Source organism: Vicugna pacos, chromosome X, assembly GCF_048564905.1.
Source record: "Vicugna pacos chromosome X, VicPac4, whole genome shotgun sequence".
NCBI classification, from domain to species: Eukaryota; Metazoa; Chordata; class Mammalia; order Artiodactyla; family Camelidae; genus Vicugna; species Vicugna pacos.
In genome coordinates, this window is record NC_133023.1 from 83,756,069 (window position 1) to 83,775,917 (window position 19,849).

Here is a 19,849-nt window from a genome sequence, read left to right on the forward strand (position 1 = left end):
CTTCCCATTGTCACACCAGATCATCACTTGTCCCTGCCAGCCCTGTGAAGCTGTCTTGCCTGGCTGTAAAGTTTTAAAACACCAAAGACAAAATTACATTATGAATGGTTACTTACAAGTATGTCAGAATATGTATTTATGTAGACAAGCACTGGAAGGAACAGTGAATACTAAAGACAACTGAGTGGTAAGGCTGTGGGTAATTTTTCTTTCTTCTTAACTGTTATATGTGTACAAGAAATTAAAAAAGGAGGGAAAATCTTATCAAAGGAACAAGTGAGGAAGTGGGAAACTGGGTCTCATTGGAGGACAAAAAATGTATTTCAAATACAATAGCCCTCCTCCCATTTGACTTATGGCTTGGGTGACCAAACACAGTTTCAAGCATTAACTTTCATGAGCTGAAAATAAACTGCCTTTGGCCTTTTTATTTTTCCCTCCTCTTTCCCAAAGAATATGCTACCAAAGCTTTTCTTTGGCAGAGCTTTCCTGAACAAACCCTGATGAAAGATATGGTAAAGTTCCAAAATAAATTCATATATTTTCTTTCATTTACTCAACAAGCATTTGTTGAGTATCTACTCTGTGGAAAAGATAGGAGAATCCAATGAAAATCTACAATATTCATGTATCACAAAACTGTTGCATTTAAACTACCTTGCCTACTGAATGAAAATCAGAGAACAAACCCATTCAGTCTCTAGGAACCAGTAACAAAAAGTAATGTTCTTACAGAACAGTATTTTTAAATGGTGAATATAAATTTAGGTTTTATTACACCAGGGAGTAGATGGGCTCACAAATTTAGGGCCTAGTTTCCTTTTAACTTTTAGCAATAATAGATTTATTAGGTTAGGCAGCAACAATGATAAATCAAAATAACTTCAAATTCAGGGGTCATAAGCGTTGCCACATGCCAACTGGCTGTTTAGTTCATTAACTGTGGGTTAAAGGTAGACATTTTCCTAAAATGTATGTTTAGTAGTAAAACTTTTGATCTATACTTTGAAATATGACTGCCTTATATTTCAAAACTTTGAAAAAAAACACTTTAACCTATTACAAGGAGAGAGGGCATTTTTATAACAGCAAAGTCAGAACTTCCCCATCACCCAGGTAATTTAAATTTATCCTAGGCACATAAATATAGCTCAAAACAACCTCAACAAAAACAGCCAAAACGTTTACTGTTCCCTTCCCTGTCACTCTTGTGTCCTAACAACTAAACCTGAACAAGAGGAGGGAATGAAAAAGATTATGATCTCATAGTCCCAGAATTTCCCATTTCTCCCAAACTTAAAAGCCAACGGTAGCCATAAAAAAGTGATAAAGTGAGGGGGTTCTATGTGAAGTTAAAGATAAAACTGAATGATAGATAGGAAAAATAAACTGAAAAGTTCAACAATGTTTAAAATGAAATCGGCTTACTACATTAAGGACAGACTTAAAAATGTTTAATATCATTTTAGCTTCATTCTTACGAAACAACCAAGTTAAAACAAAGGCTCATTATATTTTTCCCTATCAAACTCCTGACCATAGTTGACTCCAAATGAACTATGACTTCATTTCTAGTATCCAAATAATAATCTAAGCACAGTTCAGATAAGAAATAATTTACTTACATTGGCATAACAGTAGACTTCCCAATACTTTATATTTATATTTGAAGAACCATTTTAAAGTAACCTATTAAGAATTTAAAAAAACTTATGTCACATTTTCAATTCAACAAGTCTGTGAGTTAGTTTGCTTTTTGGTTTGTTTGTTGGTTTTGAGGTGGAGGTAGGGATTAAAACCAAAATACATTTCCAGGGCTGACAATAGTATTGCATTACACAAGTCAAGCTTCAAATTCCAAATTTGCTTTTTTCAGCTGTGCCTTCATTTTGTTAACAAAAATGGCCTCCTGTATGTTTCAGTCATGTTCATTTATAACACATTCAACATGAGAGGAATGACAATTTTCCACAAGTTCAGCTGTGGTGGGGGTGGGGTGGGCATCACATACAGAACACTGTCCCATGGGGTAAGAGTTAAGTTTCTCATCTCACCAGCACTTTGTCTCAATGCCACCTCCCCCAACACAGTAGAATTTCATTCATAATTTGGATTTTTAAACCAGAATGTTGTTATGGTTAATCCAAAATAACCCGCAGAGCTTGCTAAAGTTATACTGATAAACAGCTTTTTACTGAAGGACTGAATTAAATAGAAGGCACAGTAGCACTGTAAAGCTTTTTCAGATCGTAATAATCTTTTTGTATGTATATATGGAGCCCAGACTTTCTTTTTTTTTGTTAAAAATGTCTGATGAACAATCAGAAAATCCTTATTTGTCCTCTTTCCCTTTAGTTTTTCTGTATACCATCTCTCGAAAACTGGCCAGAATCTTGTTTTCTCTCTTTCGTCTCTCTTCTTGGTTAAAGGATGCAAGAGCTCTCTTCTCATCAGCACTATAGATCTGGTTCTCTTTTCGCAGTCGCACAGCCTCCATTCGGCGATGCCTGGAGATAATTTTATTTTTGGCTTAATTTCTCAGTAATCATTCTCATAGTACTTCCTCACTAATCCTTTCTTAATACAGAGTGGTCTATTTAAAACACTGACAAATAGAAACTGTTTCTGTAATGGGTTAGATTTTCAAAACAGCATTCATTTTATCTGCTGACATGTCCTTTGATTCATTTCTACTATTCAAATAATGATCTCTGAGGTTCTGTCAATATAGTGAATGTTATTTATTTCAACTACCAAAGACCTAAGTCTAGTTCTGTTGTTTTCAGTAAAACAATGAGAAACAAGCAAATTATTAAACTTCCTAAGTGATGTGTAGAATTGATAGTAGGACAGATAAGATTTAAGTTGTCATCAAGCAGGAGGAACTTCTTCAAGGTTCTAATTTACCATACAACCAAAAGAACCAAGTTCAAATTTACAGTTGAAGTTTTGGGTGAGTTTTGTGGATGGATTTAAATTCCTTAGAATCCAGCAGCAGCTCAAAGAAAAGAAAGAAGGGATTTAGCACAAGGGCCAAATTAGGAAAGTATAGGGGCTGAGGCAGAGGGAAACTCTTACATCATCTTCAAAAGGTCTGTTTATTTAGAAGGAAAACTTCATGAAAACCTGCCTTTTTTATGTATGTGTACCCAATCCTACACAATAAATTGAAGACGAAACTTGAACTATGTCTAGAAAACAGCAAACTGAGTGAGAAGAGAGGGGAATCATTTCTGTTCAGGGTGAAGGTGGGGCAGGATGGACAGCCAAGGAGACGACAATGTATTTAGGTTGCTCAGGGTACAGTGAGTAGATTATCTGAAACAGAAAGTGCTATGTGAACGATGCTGTAATAAACATCAATGTACACATCTCCTAGTAGTTGGGAAAGATTCTCTTGGGTATGTAGCTGTGGAGTTGCTGGGTCGTAAAGTAAGTGAATGTTTAACCTTCCAAGAAACTGTCAGACTGTTTTCCAAAGTGGTTGTACCAATTTACACTATCATGAACAATACTTAAGAGATCCTGGAGACCCACATCCTCTCAAATGCTTGGTATTGTCAGAACTTTGAACTTTTGTCTATCAAGTGGGTGTAAAATGGTATTTCTGTATGTTTTTGATTTCCATTTCCAATGATAATGAACATCTTTTTATGTATGCATAGGCCACATATTTTTTTCTTCTGAAAAATGACTGTGTCATTTCCCCACTTTTCTTTTGGGTTATTTATAGGTATTCTCTAAATACTCTCAATACTAACTCTTTATCAATTGTATGTATAACAAGATCTTACCCCAGCCTGGAACTTGTCTTTTTATTTATTTTAAGATGTCTTTTGATGAACAAAAGTTCTTACTTTTAACCCAGACAAATTTATCAACATATTATTTTATGGTTAGTGCATTTTTTTGGTCTTCTTTAAGAAATACTTCCTCACCTCAAGATCTAATAGATATCTGCTCATATTTTATACTAAGAGTATTAAAGTTGGTTTTGAAGTTTAAGTCCTTAATCGAGGTGCACTGCTTTTTAAATATGGTGATACAGGGTTCTACTGTCATCTTTTTCCATATGGATAACTATTTTCTTCCTGCTGCATTTACTGCTTAGTTCCTTCTTTGCCCACTGATCTGACATATTATCTCTTCCATAAAACAAACTTCCATACATGTATGGCTCTGCTCCTGTGTTCTGTATTTTACTTCATTGAACAATTCATTTGTTCCCCCACTCTTAAGTGCTGCAAGCTTCATAATAAGCCCTCATATCTGGTAGGGCAAATCTCACCTTCCTGCTCTTCTTCAGAAGTAAGATGGCTTTTCTTGGCCCTCTAGTCTAACATATAAATTTTAGAACTATCTTATTAAGTTTCATGGAAACCTCTGTTGTGATTTTGATGGAACTGCCCTGAATCTACAGATAATTTGGGAAGAACTGATGACTTTACAATATTGCCTTCCTATTCTTGTCATGGTATCTCTCCATTTATTTAGGTCTTCTTTAATGTCTCTTAATAATGTTTTATAGTTTTTCCTGTAAAGGTCTTGGACATCTTTGTTAAGACTTATTCCTAAATCCTTCATATTCTCTGATACTGTTATAAATATTTTCTTATAACCCTAAAGACTCCACATAAAAACTACTAGAAGGGATAAACAAATTCAGCAAGGTAGCAGGATACAAGATTAACTTACAGAAATCTGTTGCATTTCTTTACACTAACAATGAAATATCAGGAAGAGAAAGTAAAATAAAAAAATCCTTTTTAAAATTGAATAAAAATTACTTAGGAATAAACCTGACCAACGAGGTGACTTATACACTGAGAACTATAAAACATTGATAAAGGAAAATGAAAATGATTCAAAGAAATGGAAAAATATCCCATGTTTTTGGATTGAAAGAATTAACTATTATTAAAATGGCCACATACCCAAAGCAATCTACAGATTTAATGCAATCCCTATCAAATTACCTAGGACATTTTTCATGTAACTAGAACAAATAATCCTAAAATTTATATGGAACCACAAAAGACCCAGAATTGCCAAAGCAATCCTGAGGAAAAAGAACAAAGCTGGAGGCATAACCCCACCAGACTTCAGATAATACTACAAAGCTACAGTAATCAAAACAGCGTGGTATTGGCACAAAAACAGATGTATGGATCAACAGAACAGAACAGAGAGCCCAGAAATAAACCCATATACACCTAAGCTCAATTAATCTTCAACAAAGGAGGCAAGAATATACAATGGAGAAAAGACAGTCTTCAGCAAGTAGTGTTGGGAAGCCTGGACAACTGCATGTAAATCAATGAAGTTAGAACACTCCCTTACACCATACACAAAAATAAACTCAAAATGGCTTAAAGAGTTAAATATAAGACATGACACCATAAAGCGCCTAGAAGAGATCATAGGCAAAACATTCTCCGACATAAATCATAGCAATGTTTTCCTAGGTCAGTCTCCCAAGGCAACAAAAATAAAAGCAAAAATAAACAAATGGGGTCTAGCCACATATAAGCTTTTGCACAGCAAAGGAAACCATCAACAAAACAAAAAGACAACCTACAGAATGGGAAAAAATACTGGCAAGTGATGCAACTGACAAGGGCTTAATTTCCAAAATATACAAACAACTTATACAACTCAGTAACAAAAAAACAACCCAATCAAAAAATGGACAGAAGATCTAAATAGACATTTCTCCAAAGAAGACATACATAAGGCCATTAGGCACATGAAAAGATGCTTAACATTGCTAATTATTAGAGAAATGCAAATCAAAACTACAATGAGGTATCACCTCAAACCGGTTGGAATGGCTATCATTAAAAAGTCTACAAATAGTGAATGCTGGAGAGGGTGTGGAGAAAAGGGAACCCTCCTACACTGTTGGTGGGAATGTAAACTGTTGTAGCCACTAAGGAAAACAGTATGGAGGTTCCTTAAAAAACTGAAAAAAATGTTACTATATGATCCAGCAATCCCACTCCTAAGCATATATCCAGGGAAAACTCTAATTCAAAAAGATACATGCACCCCAATGTTTACAGCAGCACTATTTACAATAGCCAAGACATGGAAGCAACCCAAATGTCCATCGACATGGATAAAAAAGATGTGGTATATATATATATCACATATATACACACAATAGAATATTACTCAGCCATGAAAAAGAATGAAATAATGCCATTTGTAGCAACATGGATGGATGTAGAGATGATCATACTAAGTGAAGTCAAAAAGAGAAAGACAAATATCGTATGCTATCACTTATATGTGGACTCTAAAAAATGATGCAAATAAACTTATTTACAAAACAGAAACAGACTCACACACATAGAAAACAAACTTACGGTTACCAAAGAGAAAAGTGGGGGTGGGGATAAATTAGGAGTTTGGGATTAGCAGATACAAATTATTATATATAAAATAGATATACAAGGTCCTACTATATAGCATAGGGAACTATATTGAGTATCTTGTATGACCTATAATGGAAAAGAATCTGAAAAAGAATATACATATATATATAATATATATATATGTGTATATATAATATACACATAACTGAATCACTTTGTTATACATCAGAAACAACACTGTAAACCAACTATACTGCAATGAAAAATAAAAATATGTTTTCTTTTTATTTAATTACATTTTCTAGTTTTCTGTTGCTGTTACATAGAAATGCAATTGATTTTTGTGTATTAACCTATATCCAACCATTTGTTAAAACTTCCTATTATTTATAATTCATCTGAAGAGTCTTTAGGATTTTCTATGTTAACAAATTGTATCATTCAAACAAAACAAACCAAAAATTGTATCATTCACAAAAAATGACAGTGTTATATCCTCCTTTCCAATCCTCATGCTTCTTAATTTCTTTTTCTTGTCTTACTGGTGCTTAGATATATATACTGTTTTCAAATGTCAGTCCTCTGGAATCCAAGATTCTGGAGGTGCTTCAAGGGTTCTGCAAATATTTGCCTCCAATTTCATGTAAAAATGTTTACCTACTTTTATAAGTTTACGAAGTTCAAAAAAATCCAAAATTCAGTTTGATCTTGGTACTGATACCCAATTAATTCCCTCTGTTCCTCCTGGTACTTCGCTTTCTCTTCCCTAATTTTATATGCCTTTCCTCATGCTGAACCTGATCTCTGTCATAATCCTTTCCGCTCTCCATTCTCAAGAGTCCAGAGAACTAGAGAGTCCATGTTCTCTGACTCTACAGAGAACTGGGAGTAAACTCAGAAAACAGGAAACACTGTCTTATGAAATACTGTCTTAAGAAAATGCTTTCCTAACTACCAGAATGCCATATTCCTCATGTGGCAGTGACAAGTAACCAAATTTAACTACATCCTCCAGAGGGTAAACTATCTGTACCAAAATATGAACTAGAAAAGGACACTGGAAAGACTGATTCTTTGAAGTTGGAGGTATAGTTGAGTTGCATACTTACATGGAATTTTAGACAACCACATTTATACCAATAAAACCAACATTAAACCAATATTTATACTCTACTTTTCATTAGAAATGGTCACGTAATGAAAATCAGTTACCAAAATATAATTTTGGTAGTGAGAAAGGAAAAGATCTAATCATGGAAAATGACCTCAATGCCAAGAACATACCTGCTACCACTCATTACGTAACCCGAGCACTCAAATGATGCAATTTCTTCACTTGTCAAGCCAATTTCACCTCTTCGTGGGATACGTTTTCCAGCTTTTACGTATTCAGCCATAGCTGCACCTTCACCAGGTAACAGAGCATGGCCATAGCTACAAGGTAATTCAGAATTCAGAAAAGGTTTATTATAAAAAGCTCACCATCTAAAGAGCACAAAGAAACACATTTGCTCTCATAAAACAGTAGGAATAAGAGTTGCTGGGTGGCAGCATGCTGGGAAGCCCAATGTGAATTCATTTTTAATTTAATTAGTGAACACTACACTGTGACCTATATCCCTAGGCCAGAAATGCAGAGATATTTGGAAGAATAACAGAACTGATGTTAGTATGCATATATTCACTGTTTACAATTACAGATCAACTTTCCCTACAGGTATTGCCTTTATTGCTTGTGCTTCCAGAGAATTTCATTTCCCTTTTTCCATTTAAAAAAAAGTAAAGAGATAATATATCTCAAATTAACATATTTTTTAGACTTACAACCAATAACAATGCTATACAGTAACAGTTATCTATTAACTTTCATTCAAGGGGAATTTAAAAACTACAATCCCTTCATTCAATTCATTGAATGCTTCTTGAATACCTATTAAACTCAAAGCTTATAATACAAAAATAATCTCTGTTCTCGTAGAATTTATATATGAATAAGGATATAACACGAATACAATGCACAATATATAATACATTGCACAAAAGAAATAGAACACTGCTGGGAGGACTAAAGGATTAAAGAGAGAAAGAGAGGTAGGAATCACATCTACCTGTGAAGGGAAGGTACTGGGAATCAGCACACGCCCTCCTCCTCTTGAAAAGGGCTTTGAAGAATGTCAAGGACTTTAACAGGAAGAAAGTGGGGGTAGTGAAGAAACCAGGGCTGGGAAAGGAAGGGAAGGCAGGTTGGGGGAAGCAGTAAGGTGAACAAGGCACAAAGTGGGAAAGTACACAGTAAATACAGGGAAGTTTCAGTTCAGCTCAGTTGGAACCTGGGGTCTAAATAAGGGAGTAGAGGGAGATAAGCCTGGAAAGGTAAGTTAGGACCAGACTTTTGGGAAGATACTTTAGACACTGTAAATATACTGTTACTTACTTCAAAGGTTTATCATCTTGAGAAGCAAGTGTTTTAGGAGCCTCTGGGCCAATCAAATCTGAGGGTTCTTCAGGCTCTGCATGAAAAGATGTTCAGAAACATATTCACATTTTAACTAATCAGTTAATGTTTTATTTATTCTGAGTCAAAGTCTATCAGAAGAACCTACTTGATCGATCCTTCCAAGGATTCTCCAGAAACTCTTCTTGGGACTCTTTAGAACTTGAATCACTGGAATCTTTTCTGCTCTTCTTTGATTTCTTTTTCTTGTATTTCTTCCTGTAATGATATAATTTGATACAAATTGATTTAATATTCCCATGCTAAAGGGAATCTTATTTTTTCAAGGCAATGAAAGACCGATTATAATGATTTGGATGCTCAGCTTATTCAAACTTGTTAGAGAAGAATTTTAATTAAAAAATCTAACTTATTTAACCAAATCATGTTTCACTATTATAAAAAGATCCCTAAAGGGAACAATAAAATACAGTTCTCATGGTGTAGAGATAATAGAAATAAAGCAGTTAAAAAAATCTCTTACCAATTTGAGCATCAATAATTTTAAGTGTGATGGATTAAAATACATCAAATATGTTTGAATCCTTGGTTTCATAATGATACTAAAAAATCTAATTCATTATTTTGAAAACTGATAAAACAAAAACAGTTAAGATATTCTGCCCTTCCTATACCAACTGTACTTCAGGGTAACCAAATAGTTAATGAGGGTAGGTTTCACAATTATTCTACCAATTAAATGAAAAAAGTCAGAATTAAACTATCACCATTGTGCAATCCCTAATGAAATAAGGAACCTAGGCAATGACTACTGATGGCCGTCAATATGACAAAAAGAGACAACCAGACGTTACCTGCCTCCTGATGGAAGTACACAGCAACACCTATGACGTATTCCCACCAAAAGCTCAAATCTGAACCTTATCAAATGTCTAGACCTAACTATCAATCTACAGGAAATATAAAGGACAGAAAATATGTTAAAAGGACACTATAAGAATACAACCAGCAAAATCCATATTGCAGGAGATTCCAAAGGACAAATAATTTGGTTTCTTTAACAAATAAACTGCAGGAATAAAAAGGAGGGGAAACCTATCAATTTAAAGAGATTTAAGACATGTTATCAACCAATCACAATTTATGGATATTCTTTGGATCCTAATTTGAATAAACTGTACCAAAAACTGCTGAGAATTGAGAAATTACTGTTAAATATTTTAGGCGTGATAACAGTATTGTGGTTATTTTTCTTTTTTAAAGAATGCCTATCTTTCAGAGAAACTTGCTGCTTTATGGATGAAAGGGTATCTGGGATTGGTTTCAAAATAATAGGGGAGGGAACAGAGACTGCCCCAGAGTTGATGATTGTTCAAGCTGGGTGATAGTTACATGGAGGTCCGTTATACTATTTTATATAATTTTATATATATTTGAACTTTTCCATAATGAAAATTAAAGAAAAAAACTGACGATCTGTGTTTCTTCTTTTTTTCCTTTTTCTTGGCTTTCTTTGCTCTCCTTTTTGTATCTTCATCTGCAAATAAAAGCACATTATAATTTAAAAAAATTTTAACTCTAAAACCCCAATACTTTTGAGTAGTTAACTATCTTATTACTCTTCTATTTGTTGTTATAGAACAATTAATTCATTCAAATATCTATTGCTACTGGTCAGGAAATGTGCTAGTCACCAGGGACACAAAAATTAAAGCTGCACTAAGCATTTGGTAATATAAGGTATTATTATTAATTTTATTGCATGAGATAATAGTATATTTTGATTAGATAGGAAAAGGTCCTTATTTTTTAGAGTTGTATACAAAAATATTTAGGGTGGCAGTGTGATAATTGTAATTAACCTTGAATATCTTAACCAAATAAATGCTTGAAGCAAATATGTCAAAATACTAATAATTGTTAAAATTAAGATGATACATATATGGTATTATATGATTCCCTTTACTTTTCTGAATGTGAGAGTATTTTCCTGCTGTGTATTGCGGGGGATGCTTTCCAGGAGCTCAGTCTAATGGAGGAGACAGAGATAAAGAGGTAAACAGCATCCAGTGACAGAAGGACGTGGGTGTTCTGGGAGCACAGAGGAATCTCAAAATCAGGCTGATTTGGGGAGGGTGGTTGAGGAAAGGTTGACCAGGAAAAGGTGACTCTTAAGCTCATTCTTTTAAAATCAGTTTTTTTACAAAAATTCGGCATGCCACTGTTAAGATGAGTAAGCCAAGTCACAGGCAAGGAGAGACTGGCCTTGCAGGCAGACAGACTCTCCGTACTAAGTAAGAGAGTCAAGAGAAAGGACGTGAGATATGGAGGAGACAGAAAGTCATCCTCAGGCCACAGAGGATGCTGCACGAGAGCGCGGGGTCTGTGTGATGAGAGAGCTCAACCAGGGTCTGAACTTCACCCTGAAGGCCACGGAGAGCTACTGAAGGATTCTAAGTAGGGACCAACATGTTCAGATTTGTGCTTCAAGAAAGCTCAGCCTTCCAGCAGTGAGGAAGAAAAGTGACAATCGTGGCCAGGAAACCCAGGTGACATCAGAGGAAGGGGTGCCTCTGTGTAATGTGTCCCCAGGAGACACCCTCTATCAATCATCAGCTGGGAGAGGGCACAAAAAGGTGGTTTTCTTGGGACACATTGGTCCCCAGGGGGTGTCTTCCATAAATCAGCTGCCAGCCTGACGGCTCCTCTGTGGTGCAGCTTTCTGAAAATTGCACAAAGTGCAATTGCCCACTGACTGTGAGAATCACACAAAAGAGCCACTCCACTGGGCTGATGCAGCCCCTATGACTTGGTTTGGCACCACACGCCTTGTACAGCTATACACAACCAATCTGGAGCCGCAGCACCTAGGTCTGAATCCCAACTGGGTGACCCTGGGTGCAGTATTTACAACCTGCTCCGAGCCTCCCTTTCCGCATCTCTAAGAGGTGAACTACAGTTACTGTGTGGATTAAATAGCAATAGTGCATATCAAGCACTTAGCAGGGAGCCCCACACAAAGTCGGGAGTGTTCAAAACTCTTGGCTATTATTGTTTTTAAGAACCTTCCTCTAAAATGAGCCTTGAAGAAGTAAAAATAGTTTTGAAGCAAGGCGCGCAGAACGATGTTGGCTTCCTTACCACTGGAGTCTGTTTCAGAATCAGAGTCACTGTCACTATCGTCAGAATACTTCCTGTGTTTTCTTTTAGATGATTTTTTCTTCCTCCTTTTCTTGGACCTTTCTTTTGAATGACTAGACTTCTTCTTCTTCTTCTTGTCGTCTACATAAAATATGAAAAAACAACTTCTAAAGAAGTATTTCTGAGCATCAATTTTATTGTATTTGAAATACTGGAAAGGAACTGATGATGGCAATTTGAGTAAAGTCTAATGTTCAACTATTTACAAACTTCTTAAACTCCTCAATAAAAAATTTCCATATTTAAAAAATACCTTCTGAAGTAGAAGCCGAAGTGGTGCTTTTCTTTGGCTCTTCATCCTCTACTGGTGTATGTTCATCAGAGCTGAGTTTAAAGAAAATGGTTGTGAGAATCAGAAAAGTGATAAAATACGGACCATGGAGTATAAAAATACAGACTTAAAACTTTTCAGTAACAAACTGATTGTCCAAGAACCATTAAGAGCCAGCACCAGACTGCTTTTGTAACAGTACCATTTAAGGGTCTACCACCTTCATAACAACATAATAATCATTTTTATTTGCATAATGCTTTAGAGTTTACAAAGTGCTATTCACACTGAAAGCAGGATGTAAGATTTATATTTTCAGAAGAAACCATAGGGAAAATGCAGGGAAACAGGAATCATAAGGAAAGATGAAAGAAACTGGAGATAAGAAGGCTGAGGGAAGACTTGGTGATTTTACTCTTTATGTGGAACAGGCATATGGTAGAGCAGCAACTGTTCTGTCTCCCCAGAGCAAGAACCTAACACACTACAGTGTAAAGGGATTTCATTCTGTTGTAGAGAATACTGAAAGTGAGTATTATTAACATGCTACAATAGTTTGGAAAGGGAATTCCTATATCATATAATCTTTTCGAAGATCACATCTGGAATAATTTAGGTACTGCCTAGAAAACTTTTAGGATTCCTTCCAACTCTAATTCTTTGAGTTCAGATTCTTCGGGCACTTTCCAAAGGTATCTGTAAGAACAAGTTTCAGTATCTCAACATACTAAAGACAACCTATAACAAGTCCACAGTTCACATCATACTCAATGATGAAAAGCGAAAAAGACAAGGATGCCCACTCTCACCACTTTTATTCAACATAGTACTGTAAGTCCTAGTCAGAGCAACTAGGCAAGAATAAGAAATAAAAGGCATCCAAATTGGAAAGGAAGAAGTAAAACTGTTATTGTTTTCAGATGACATATTATATATAGGAAATCCTAAAAACTATAACAAAAAAACTAATAACGTAGCACTAATAAATTCAGTAAAGTTGTAGGATACAAAATCAATAGAGAAATTCATTCCACTTCTATATACTAACGAATTGTCAGAAAAAGAAACCAAAAGGAATAAAATAACCTAGGAATAAATTTAACCAAGGATATGGACGACCTATACACTGAAAACCATAAGACACTGATGAAAGAAACTGAAGACACAAATAAATGGAAAGATTTTCCATGCTGATGGATTGGAAGAATTAATATTGTTAAAATGTCCATACTACCCAAACCAATCTTCAGATTCAATGCAATTTCTATCAAAATTCCAATGGTATTTTTCACAGAAATAGAACAAATAGTCCTAAAATTCATATGGAACCACAAAAGACTCCAAATAGCCAAAACAATCTTGAGTAAGAAAAACAAAGCTGGAGGCATCATGCTCCTTGATTTCAAACTATACTACAAAGTTACAGTAATCAAAACAGTATGGCATTGGCATAAAAAAGACATATAGATGAATGGACCAAACAGAGAGCTCAGAAATAAATACATGCATATATGGTCAATTATTTTATGACAAAGGAGCCAAGAATATACAATAAAGAAAGGACAGTCTCTTCAAAAAAAAATCATGCTGGGAAAACTGGACAGTCACATGCAAAAGAATGAAATGGACCATTGTCTTATACCATTACACAAAAATTAACTCAAACTGGATTAACAACTTGAATGCAAGACTGGGAAGGTAAAGTCTAGGTGGTAAGCTCCTTGATATAGGTCTTGGCAATGATTTTTTGGATTTGACACCAAAAGTAAAGGTAACAAAAGCAAAAATTAATAAAGTGGGACTACATTAAACTAAAAAGCTTCTGCAAAAAAGCTCCTATATACAGCACAGGGAACTATATTCAGTACTTTGTAATAACCTATAATGGAAAAGAATCTGAAAAAGAATATATGTATCACTTTGTTTTACACCTGAAACTAACACACATTGTAAATCAACTATACTTCAATTAAGAAATAAAACAAAAACAAAAATTAAAAATAAAAAGCTCCTACATAGCAAAGGAAACCATCAACAAAATGAAAAGGTAACCTACCGAATGGGTGCAAATATTTGCAATTCATATCTGCTAAGGGGTTAATATTCAAAATATATAAACAACTCAATAGCGAAAAAATAGGCAATCTGATTAAAAAATTAGCAAAGGATCTGAGTAGACATTTTTCCAAAGAAGACATACAGATGGCCAACAGATACATGAAAAGATGTTCAACATCACTAATCATCAGGGAAATGCAAATCAAAACCATAATGAGCTATCACTTCACACCTGTTAGGATGACTTATCAAAAGACAAGTGATAACAAGTGGTGAGGATGTGGAGAAAAGAGAACACTTGTATACTGTTGGTGGGAATATAAATTAGTACAGTCACTATTGAGACCAATATGGAGATTCTTCAAAAAATTAAATTTGAACTACCAAATGATCCAAGAATCCCACTTCTGGGTATATATCTGAAGGAAACGAAATCAGTATCTCAAAGAGATTTCTGCACTCCCATGTTCATTGCAGCATTATTTACAATAGCCAAGATATAGATAAAACCGAACATTCATGAATGCATGAATGGATAAAGAAACTGTAAGAAATACACACACACACACACAACACAGACCACAGTGGAATACTATTCATCCTTAAAAAAGAATGAAAGGGGAGGGTATAGCTCAAGTGGTAGAGCACATGTTTAGCATGCATGAGATCCTGGGTTCAATCCTCAGTAACTTCTCTAAAAATAAATAAATAAGTATACCTAACTAACCCTCCCCCCCAAAAAAGAATGAACCTTACCATTTTCGACAACATGGATGGACTTTGAGGGCATTTATTAAATGAAATAAGCCAGAGAGAAAGACAAATACCATATGGTTTCATCTATTTGTGAAATATAAGGGGGGAGGGTATAGCTCAAGTGGTAGAGCACATGCTTAGCATGCAGGAGGTCCTGGGTTCAATCCCCAGTACCTCTTCTAAAAATAAACAATAAAACCTAGTTACCTCCCCACTGCAAGAATAAATAAATTAAATAACAATAATAAATTAATTTTAAAAAAAAGAAATATAAGAAACAAAAACAAAAGAAACACAAAAAAACACCAAGTTCATAGACATAAAGAACAGACTGGTGGTTGCCTGAGGGCAGGGGGTGGGGGATGGGTAAAATGGATGAAGAGTGTCAAAAAGTACAAACTTCCAGTTATAAAATAAATAAGTCATGGGGATGTAATGTATAGCATGGTGACTGTAGTTAATAATATTGTATTGCATATTTGAAAGTTGCTAAGAGAGTAAACCTTAAAATTTCTCATCACCAGAAAAAAAATTTTGCAACTGTGTATGGTGATGGATGTTAACTAGACTTACTGTGGTGATCGTTTTGGAATATATACAAATATCAAATTATTATGTTGTATGCCTGAAAGTAATATACTATTATGTGCCAGTTATCCTTCAATAAAAAAAAAGTTTTTTTAAAAAGAAAAAAAGAACAACTTAAAGATAATAATGCTTTATCATCCTGTCACAAATTACAGGTTTACCTGTCAAGCACATTGTCTCAACACAACCTAAAGTAGACACAGAAACAGAGAGGGAAAAGGCAGCTTATGAATAGCACCAAAGAGAAAAAAAGAAAAAGAAAAAGCATTAAGCCTTCAATAACAGTATTGGATACAGGAAAACTGAACAAACCCATGTCAGTACATTCATTTAAAGAAAACCCAAACCCTTTGTAATGCTAACATGTGACATGCAGTTACCAGATTGAGAAACAATAATTCAAAATAATAAATACGTATTTCTTTCAACACTGAACCCTTCTACGAATAGGAAATTAGTACCCCATGAATTATAATTTAAAGAGAACAATTAGCATGCTAAAATCCGCTAGGAGCATGTTTTAATCGTTAGGTATGTTCAATGTTTTTTTAAAACTTAAGGGGTAGAACAGCATAAATCACAAGAAAGAAGAAAAAAAATGTGAGTTGTATTTAAATGTCTTCACTTAAGAAAAATTTTGACCATAGATTCTGGATTTAAACAAATGTCACATTTAAAAAAATATGTTTTTAAATCACTTACTCTGGTTCTGGATTCTTTGGAGAAAGTCCCCATACTTCAGGAGCTCCCAATTCTCCAATCCTCTCTCTCTCACTTAATCTCCTAGAAGAGATAGGTAGGTAAATTATAACTCTGTGACTAAATTGATTCCTAAATATATAATAAAGTTCAAAGGAGTCCAGTTAAGTCCTAGTTTCCCTTTACATTTTAAAGTTTAAACTAATAAAAACTTGGTTTAAATGTAAACTCTACACTTAGGATCTGGTGTTCTGGTAGTTCTATCAAATGGTACATACAGACTATAGACAGCTGAGATGCCCGGCCAGAAATGCAGCCTGCGAGGCTGTCAAGTGCATCCCTTCTGCTGTACGCATGACACAGCTCCTAACTGCTCATTTCATCCCCTGCAATATGTGACAGAAACAGTTTTACATTTGGAAATAACTTCATTTGTTTATTTATACTTATATAAAAGTAAAGAGAAGTCTCTACTTTTGATTTAGTCAAACTTTGTTTTCAGAAATTCAAGAATTAATGAAGAAAAGAAAAATGAACATTAGAAGTAGACAATAAAGAGCACTCTGAAAATGAAAGAAAAGTTTTACTTGACAAAAACTGTACTTAACGAGATACAGGGTTTATTTTCTCTGTTTTCCCTTTAATTCCTTTTTGGAAAAGGAGTAAATTATCTACTCTTGGAAGACACAATTTTTTTTGTTTCATTTTATGTTTGTGATCTCTTCTTTTAACTTTTGATATTACTCATTAATAAAGCACAAAAAACTAAGGCCCAGTTCCTCAAAGTTTAGCTGGTGTGTCTCCATTTGTTTTTTTTAAAACCCTTACAAAATAAATACAATTGGTTTGATTTTTTGAATAAATTATTTTTTCTTCTTTATTCAGGAGAAAAGGTAAAATTATGCAGAGTCAGAGTCAGGTTTCCCACTTGAATTCACAGAAAATCTAAAAGGGGACATATTTAAAACCAAACCTGAAATATATTTAGACAGGAGGAAGAATGCCTGACAGGCTGTAAAGAGCAAGCAGTCAAGCTCTCATCCCTGCTGCCACCTGATTTTATCTGTACTCTTAAGATAAATTATCTTCTAAATATACAAATGCAAATTTGATCCAAGGAATTCTGACATCTTTTGGTGAGGAATGTCTAATAAGCTGGTTGCTTTCTGACTGACAGTTTGGGGTAACTTTCTGGAAATTTTAATTTGGAGAGGTAGGTCTCCAACTTACCTCAGGACTGTTTTTACAGTCTCTTCTCCCCACTGCCGCCCCAGGGCATAAAACCCTAATAGCTAACACTTAAGGACTATTTATTACGTCCCAGGTACTAAATCATTACAATTCTAAAAGATTTCATGCTAATTTTATCCTCTTTTAAGTGGTGAAGAAGTGAAACTCAGAGCAGTTAAGTAACTTGCCCAAGGTCACACAACTATTAAGTAGCAAAGCATGGCTTCAAACTCAGGCTGTCTGATTCCAGAGCCTGCCCTTTTCATCACTACGCTTTATTACCTCCCACTCCTGGAAGGAAAAGATTCATGAAGACATCTCCCGGCTGTTGGAACCTTAACCTGCCCCTCAATGCCCGCTATACTTTTTAATTTGTTTTTTTTAAACATACAGCACGGTAAAGCACTCAGTACAGTGCCTGACACACAACTTAATATTTAATAAGCATTACACAGTAAGACTTACAAAGCATGTGACAACCATACATGGAGTATAACCTTTAAAAATTGTGAATCACTATATTGTACAACTGTAACTTACATTGTACATCAACTATACTTCAATTTTAAAAAGTAAAAAAAAATTTTAAAGACTTACAAAGCAATAATTATAACCGTTTCCCTTCCTCCTTCTTAAACTATCCATTTTTCCACTCCAATACTGACTCTCATTAGAGGAGACCTGATCTCACCATGACCTCATTTTTCATGGTCAACACTGAGACCACTTTAACAAGATGTTTCTCGACGTACCCCCAACCTACAGTTTAGTAGATCACTTTTCCTACATGTATTCAAACATCTTGTTTCAGAGGTCTTCCTCCCCTCCAGTTTATACCTTTAATCTCAACCCTTCCCCAATCGGTACAAAACATTTCCACTTACCCTGTTATCTCAAACCTCTGATCATTCAACAAGCTATGGTAGCGCGCCTACAAAGTGCTAGGCACTATGAATTTTGTGATCAGTAAAACCGGGCTCCTCCTTTCCATGAGCTCAGTCTAGTGGGTAATAAAAATATGCTCACGAATGATAACAACACAACCAAGTAAATGCTATAATTCCGGTAGGTCTGAGGCTCTCGGCCATGTCCGCTACAAGCCAAGAGGCAGAAGCAGGTAGCGGAAGACCAGGGCACTAATGAAGGGGCTCGAGGATGAGTGAAAACCTAAGAATAGAAAACGGCGAATAAAGCGTTATCGTAGCTAGACTGAAGGACGGGATGAAAATGGGTGCAAGTCTGGGAGAGAGAGCGACATGGGAAGAGTAGGGAGCGGGATGAACAATAAACCTGACTCCGAAGGCTGGTGGGCTCGTGAAAGAGAAGATGCATTCGTCTCACTCACTTCTGCCGCAGGCTCTCCTCCCTCTCCTTGTCCAGGAGGCTAGGCCATGGCTTGTCGCTCCCGTAGGGGCGTGAGTAGCCGCCATAATAGGCGGATGAGGCAGAAGCGAAAGGGGCACCCCGCGGCGCCGAGGGCCGTTCTCGAGACCTTGACCGCGAGCGGGATCGGTAGGACTGGTTTCGGGAGCCTTGGCTGGGGCCACTCAGCTGATGGCTGAGGCCATTCCTGTCTCCGGACCGAGAGCAAGAGTGCGAGCGAGAGCGGCGGCCCCGCGGAGAGCGAGAGGATTTGCTAGGCTTCGGGCTCTTCGACGAACTGCGACGTTTCCCCCCGGAGCCCGAGGCCTCCCAGTCGGGGCTGCGGGAGCGAGACACCGGAGCCATCGCTGCCGCTGAGTGCCGAAGCCGTGGGAAAAGGGGGGCGCTCTCGCGAGCCTGGGAAGATCTCGGTTGCCTTGGCTCCCAGAAACAACCGCCACCACCCGAACCTGAGGAAACCTTGGAAACAGTCCGAGTGTACGGAACTGTTACGGTACGTCGGCAAATTCCTTCCCCGGACCTAGGTGGTCCCCCTGACGCCTGGACGGGATGTGTGTAGCCGTATAAAGAAGCCGGTAGGGCAACTGGATCCTGAATTCTTCCAGTTCCGAGTTAGGCTGCTAAAGTCTAAGCTTTACTGGAGACGTATTTTTTTCAGCCGTGGGTTGAAATACCTGAAGGAAAGAACGAATAAGTAACTAAGTAAGTAAATGAATAAATAAGTGTATGTGTATGTACGTAGGAGCGCGCGGGTGCGCGCGCGAACACACACATGTTTTTTCTTTCCAATTCCAAGCGAAATAAAGAGGGTTTGTCTAAATTCGTGGTGAG

The 19,849-nt window shown here is 36.1% G+C and overlaps 1 protein-coding gene across 1 annotated transcript; it reads right to left on the reverse strand.

The window, feature by feature from the left end:
- Positions 1-1,432: 1,432 nt before the first annotated feature.
- On the reverse strand, positions 1,433-19,563 carry NKAP (NFKB activating protein). The gene is made up of 9 exons (XM_006215888.4): positions 18,981-19,563; positions 16,409-16,489; positions 12,287-12,357; positions 11,974-12,114; positions 10,306-10,369; positions 8,981-9,090; positions 8,812-8,887; positions 7,662-7,811; positions 1,433-2,507 (listed from the first exon to the last, which is right to left on the reverse strand). Exons 1-9 carry the CDS (start codon positions 19,361-19,363, stop codon positions 2,333-2,335), a joined length of 1,251 nt encoding a protein of 416 aa, XP_006215950.1. The 5' UTR covers positions 19,364-19,563; the 3' UTR covers positions 1,433-2,332.
- Positions 19,564-19,849: the final 286 nt, after the last annotated feature.

What these genes read in the sequence shown, in the direction of transcription:
- NKAP (XM_006215888.4), bottom strand. Translation starts at nt 19,363, where the DNA reads ATGGCTCCGGTGTCTCGCTCCCGCAGCCCCGACTGGGAGGCCTCGGGC. An exon ending in TTCTGAAACAGACTCCAGTG is followed by an intron (nt 10,370 to 11,973) that starts GTAAGGAAGCCA and finishes TTTTATTTGCAG; the next exon opens with ATGAAGATACAAAAAGGAGA. An exon ending in AAAAAGAAGAAACACAGATC is followed by an intron (nt 9,091 to 10,305) that starts GTCAGTTTTTTT and finishes ATATCATTACAG; the next exon opens with GAAGAAATACAAGAAAAAGA.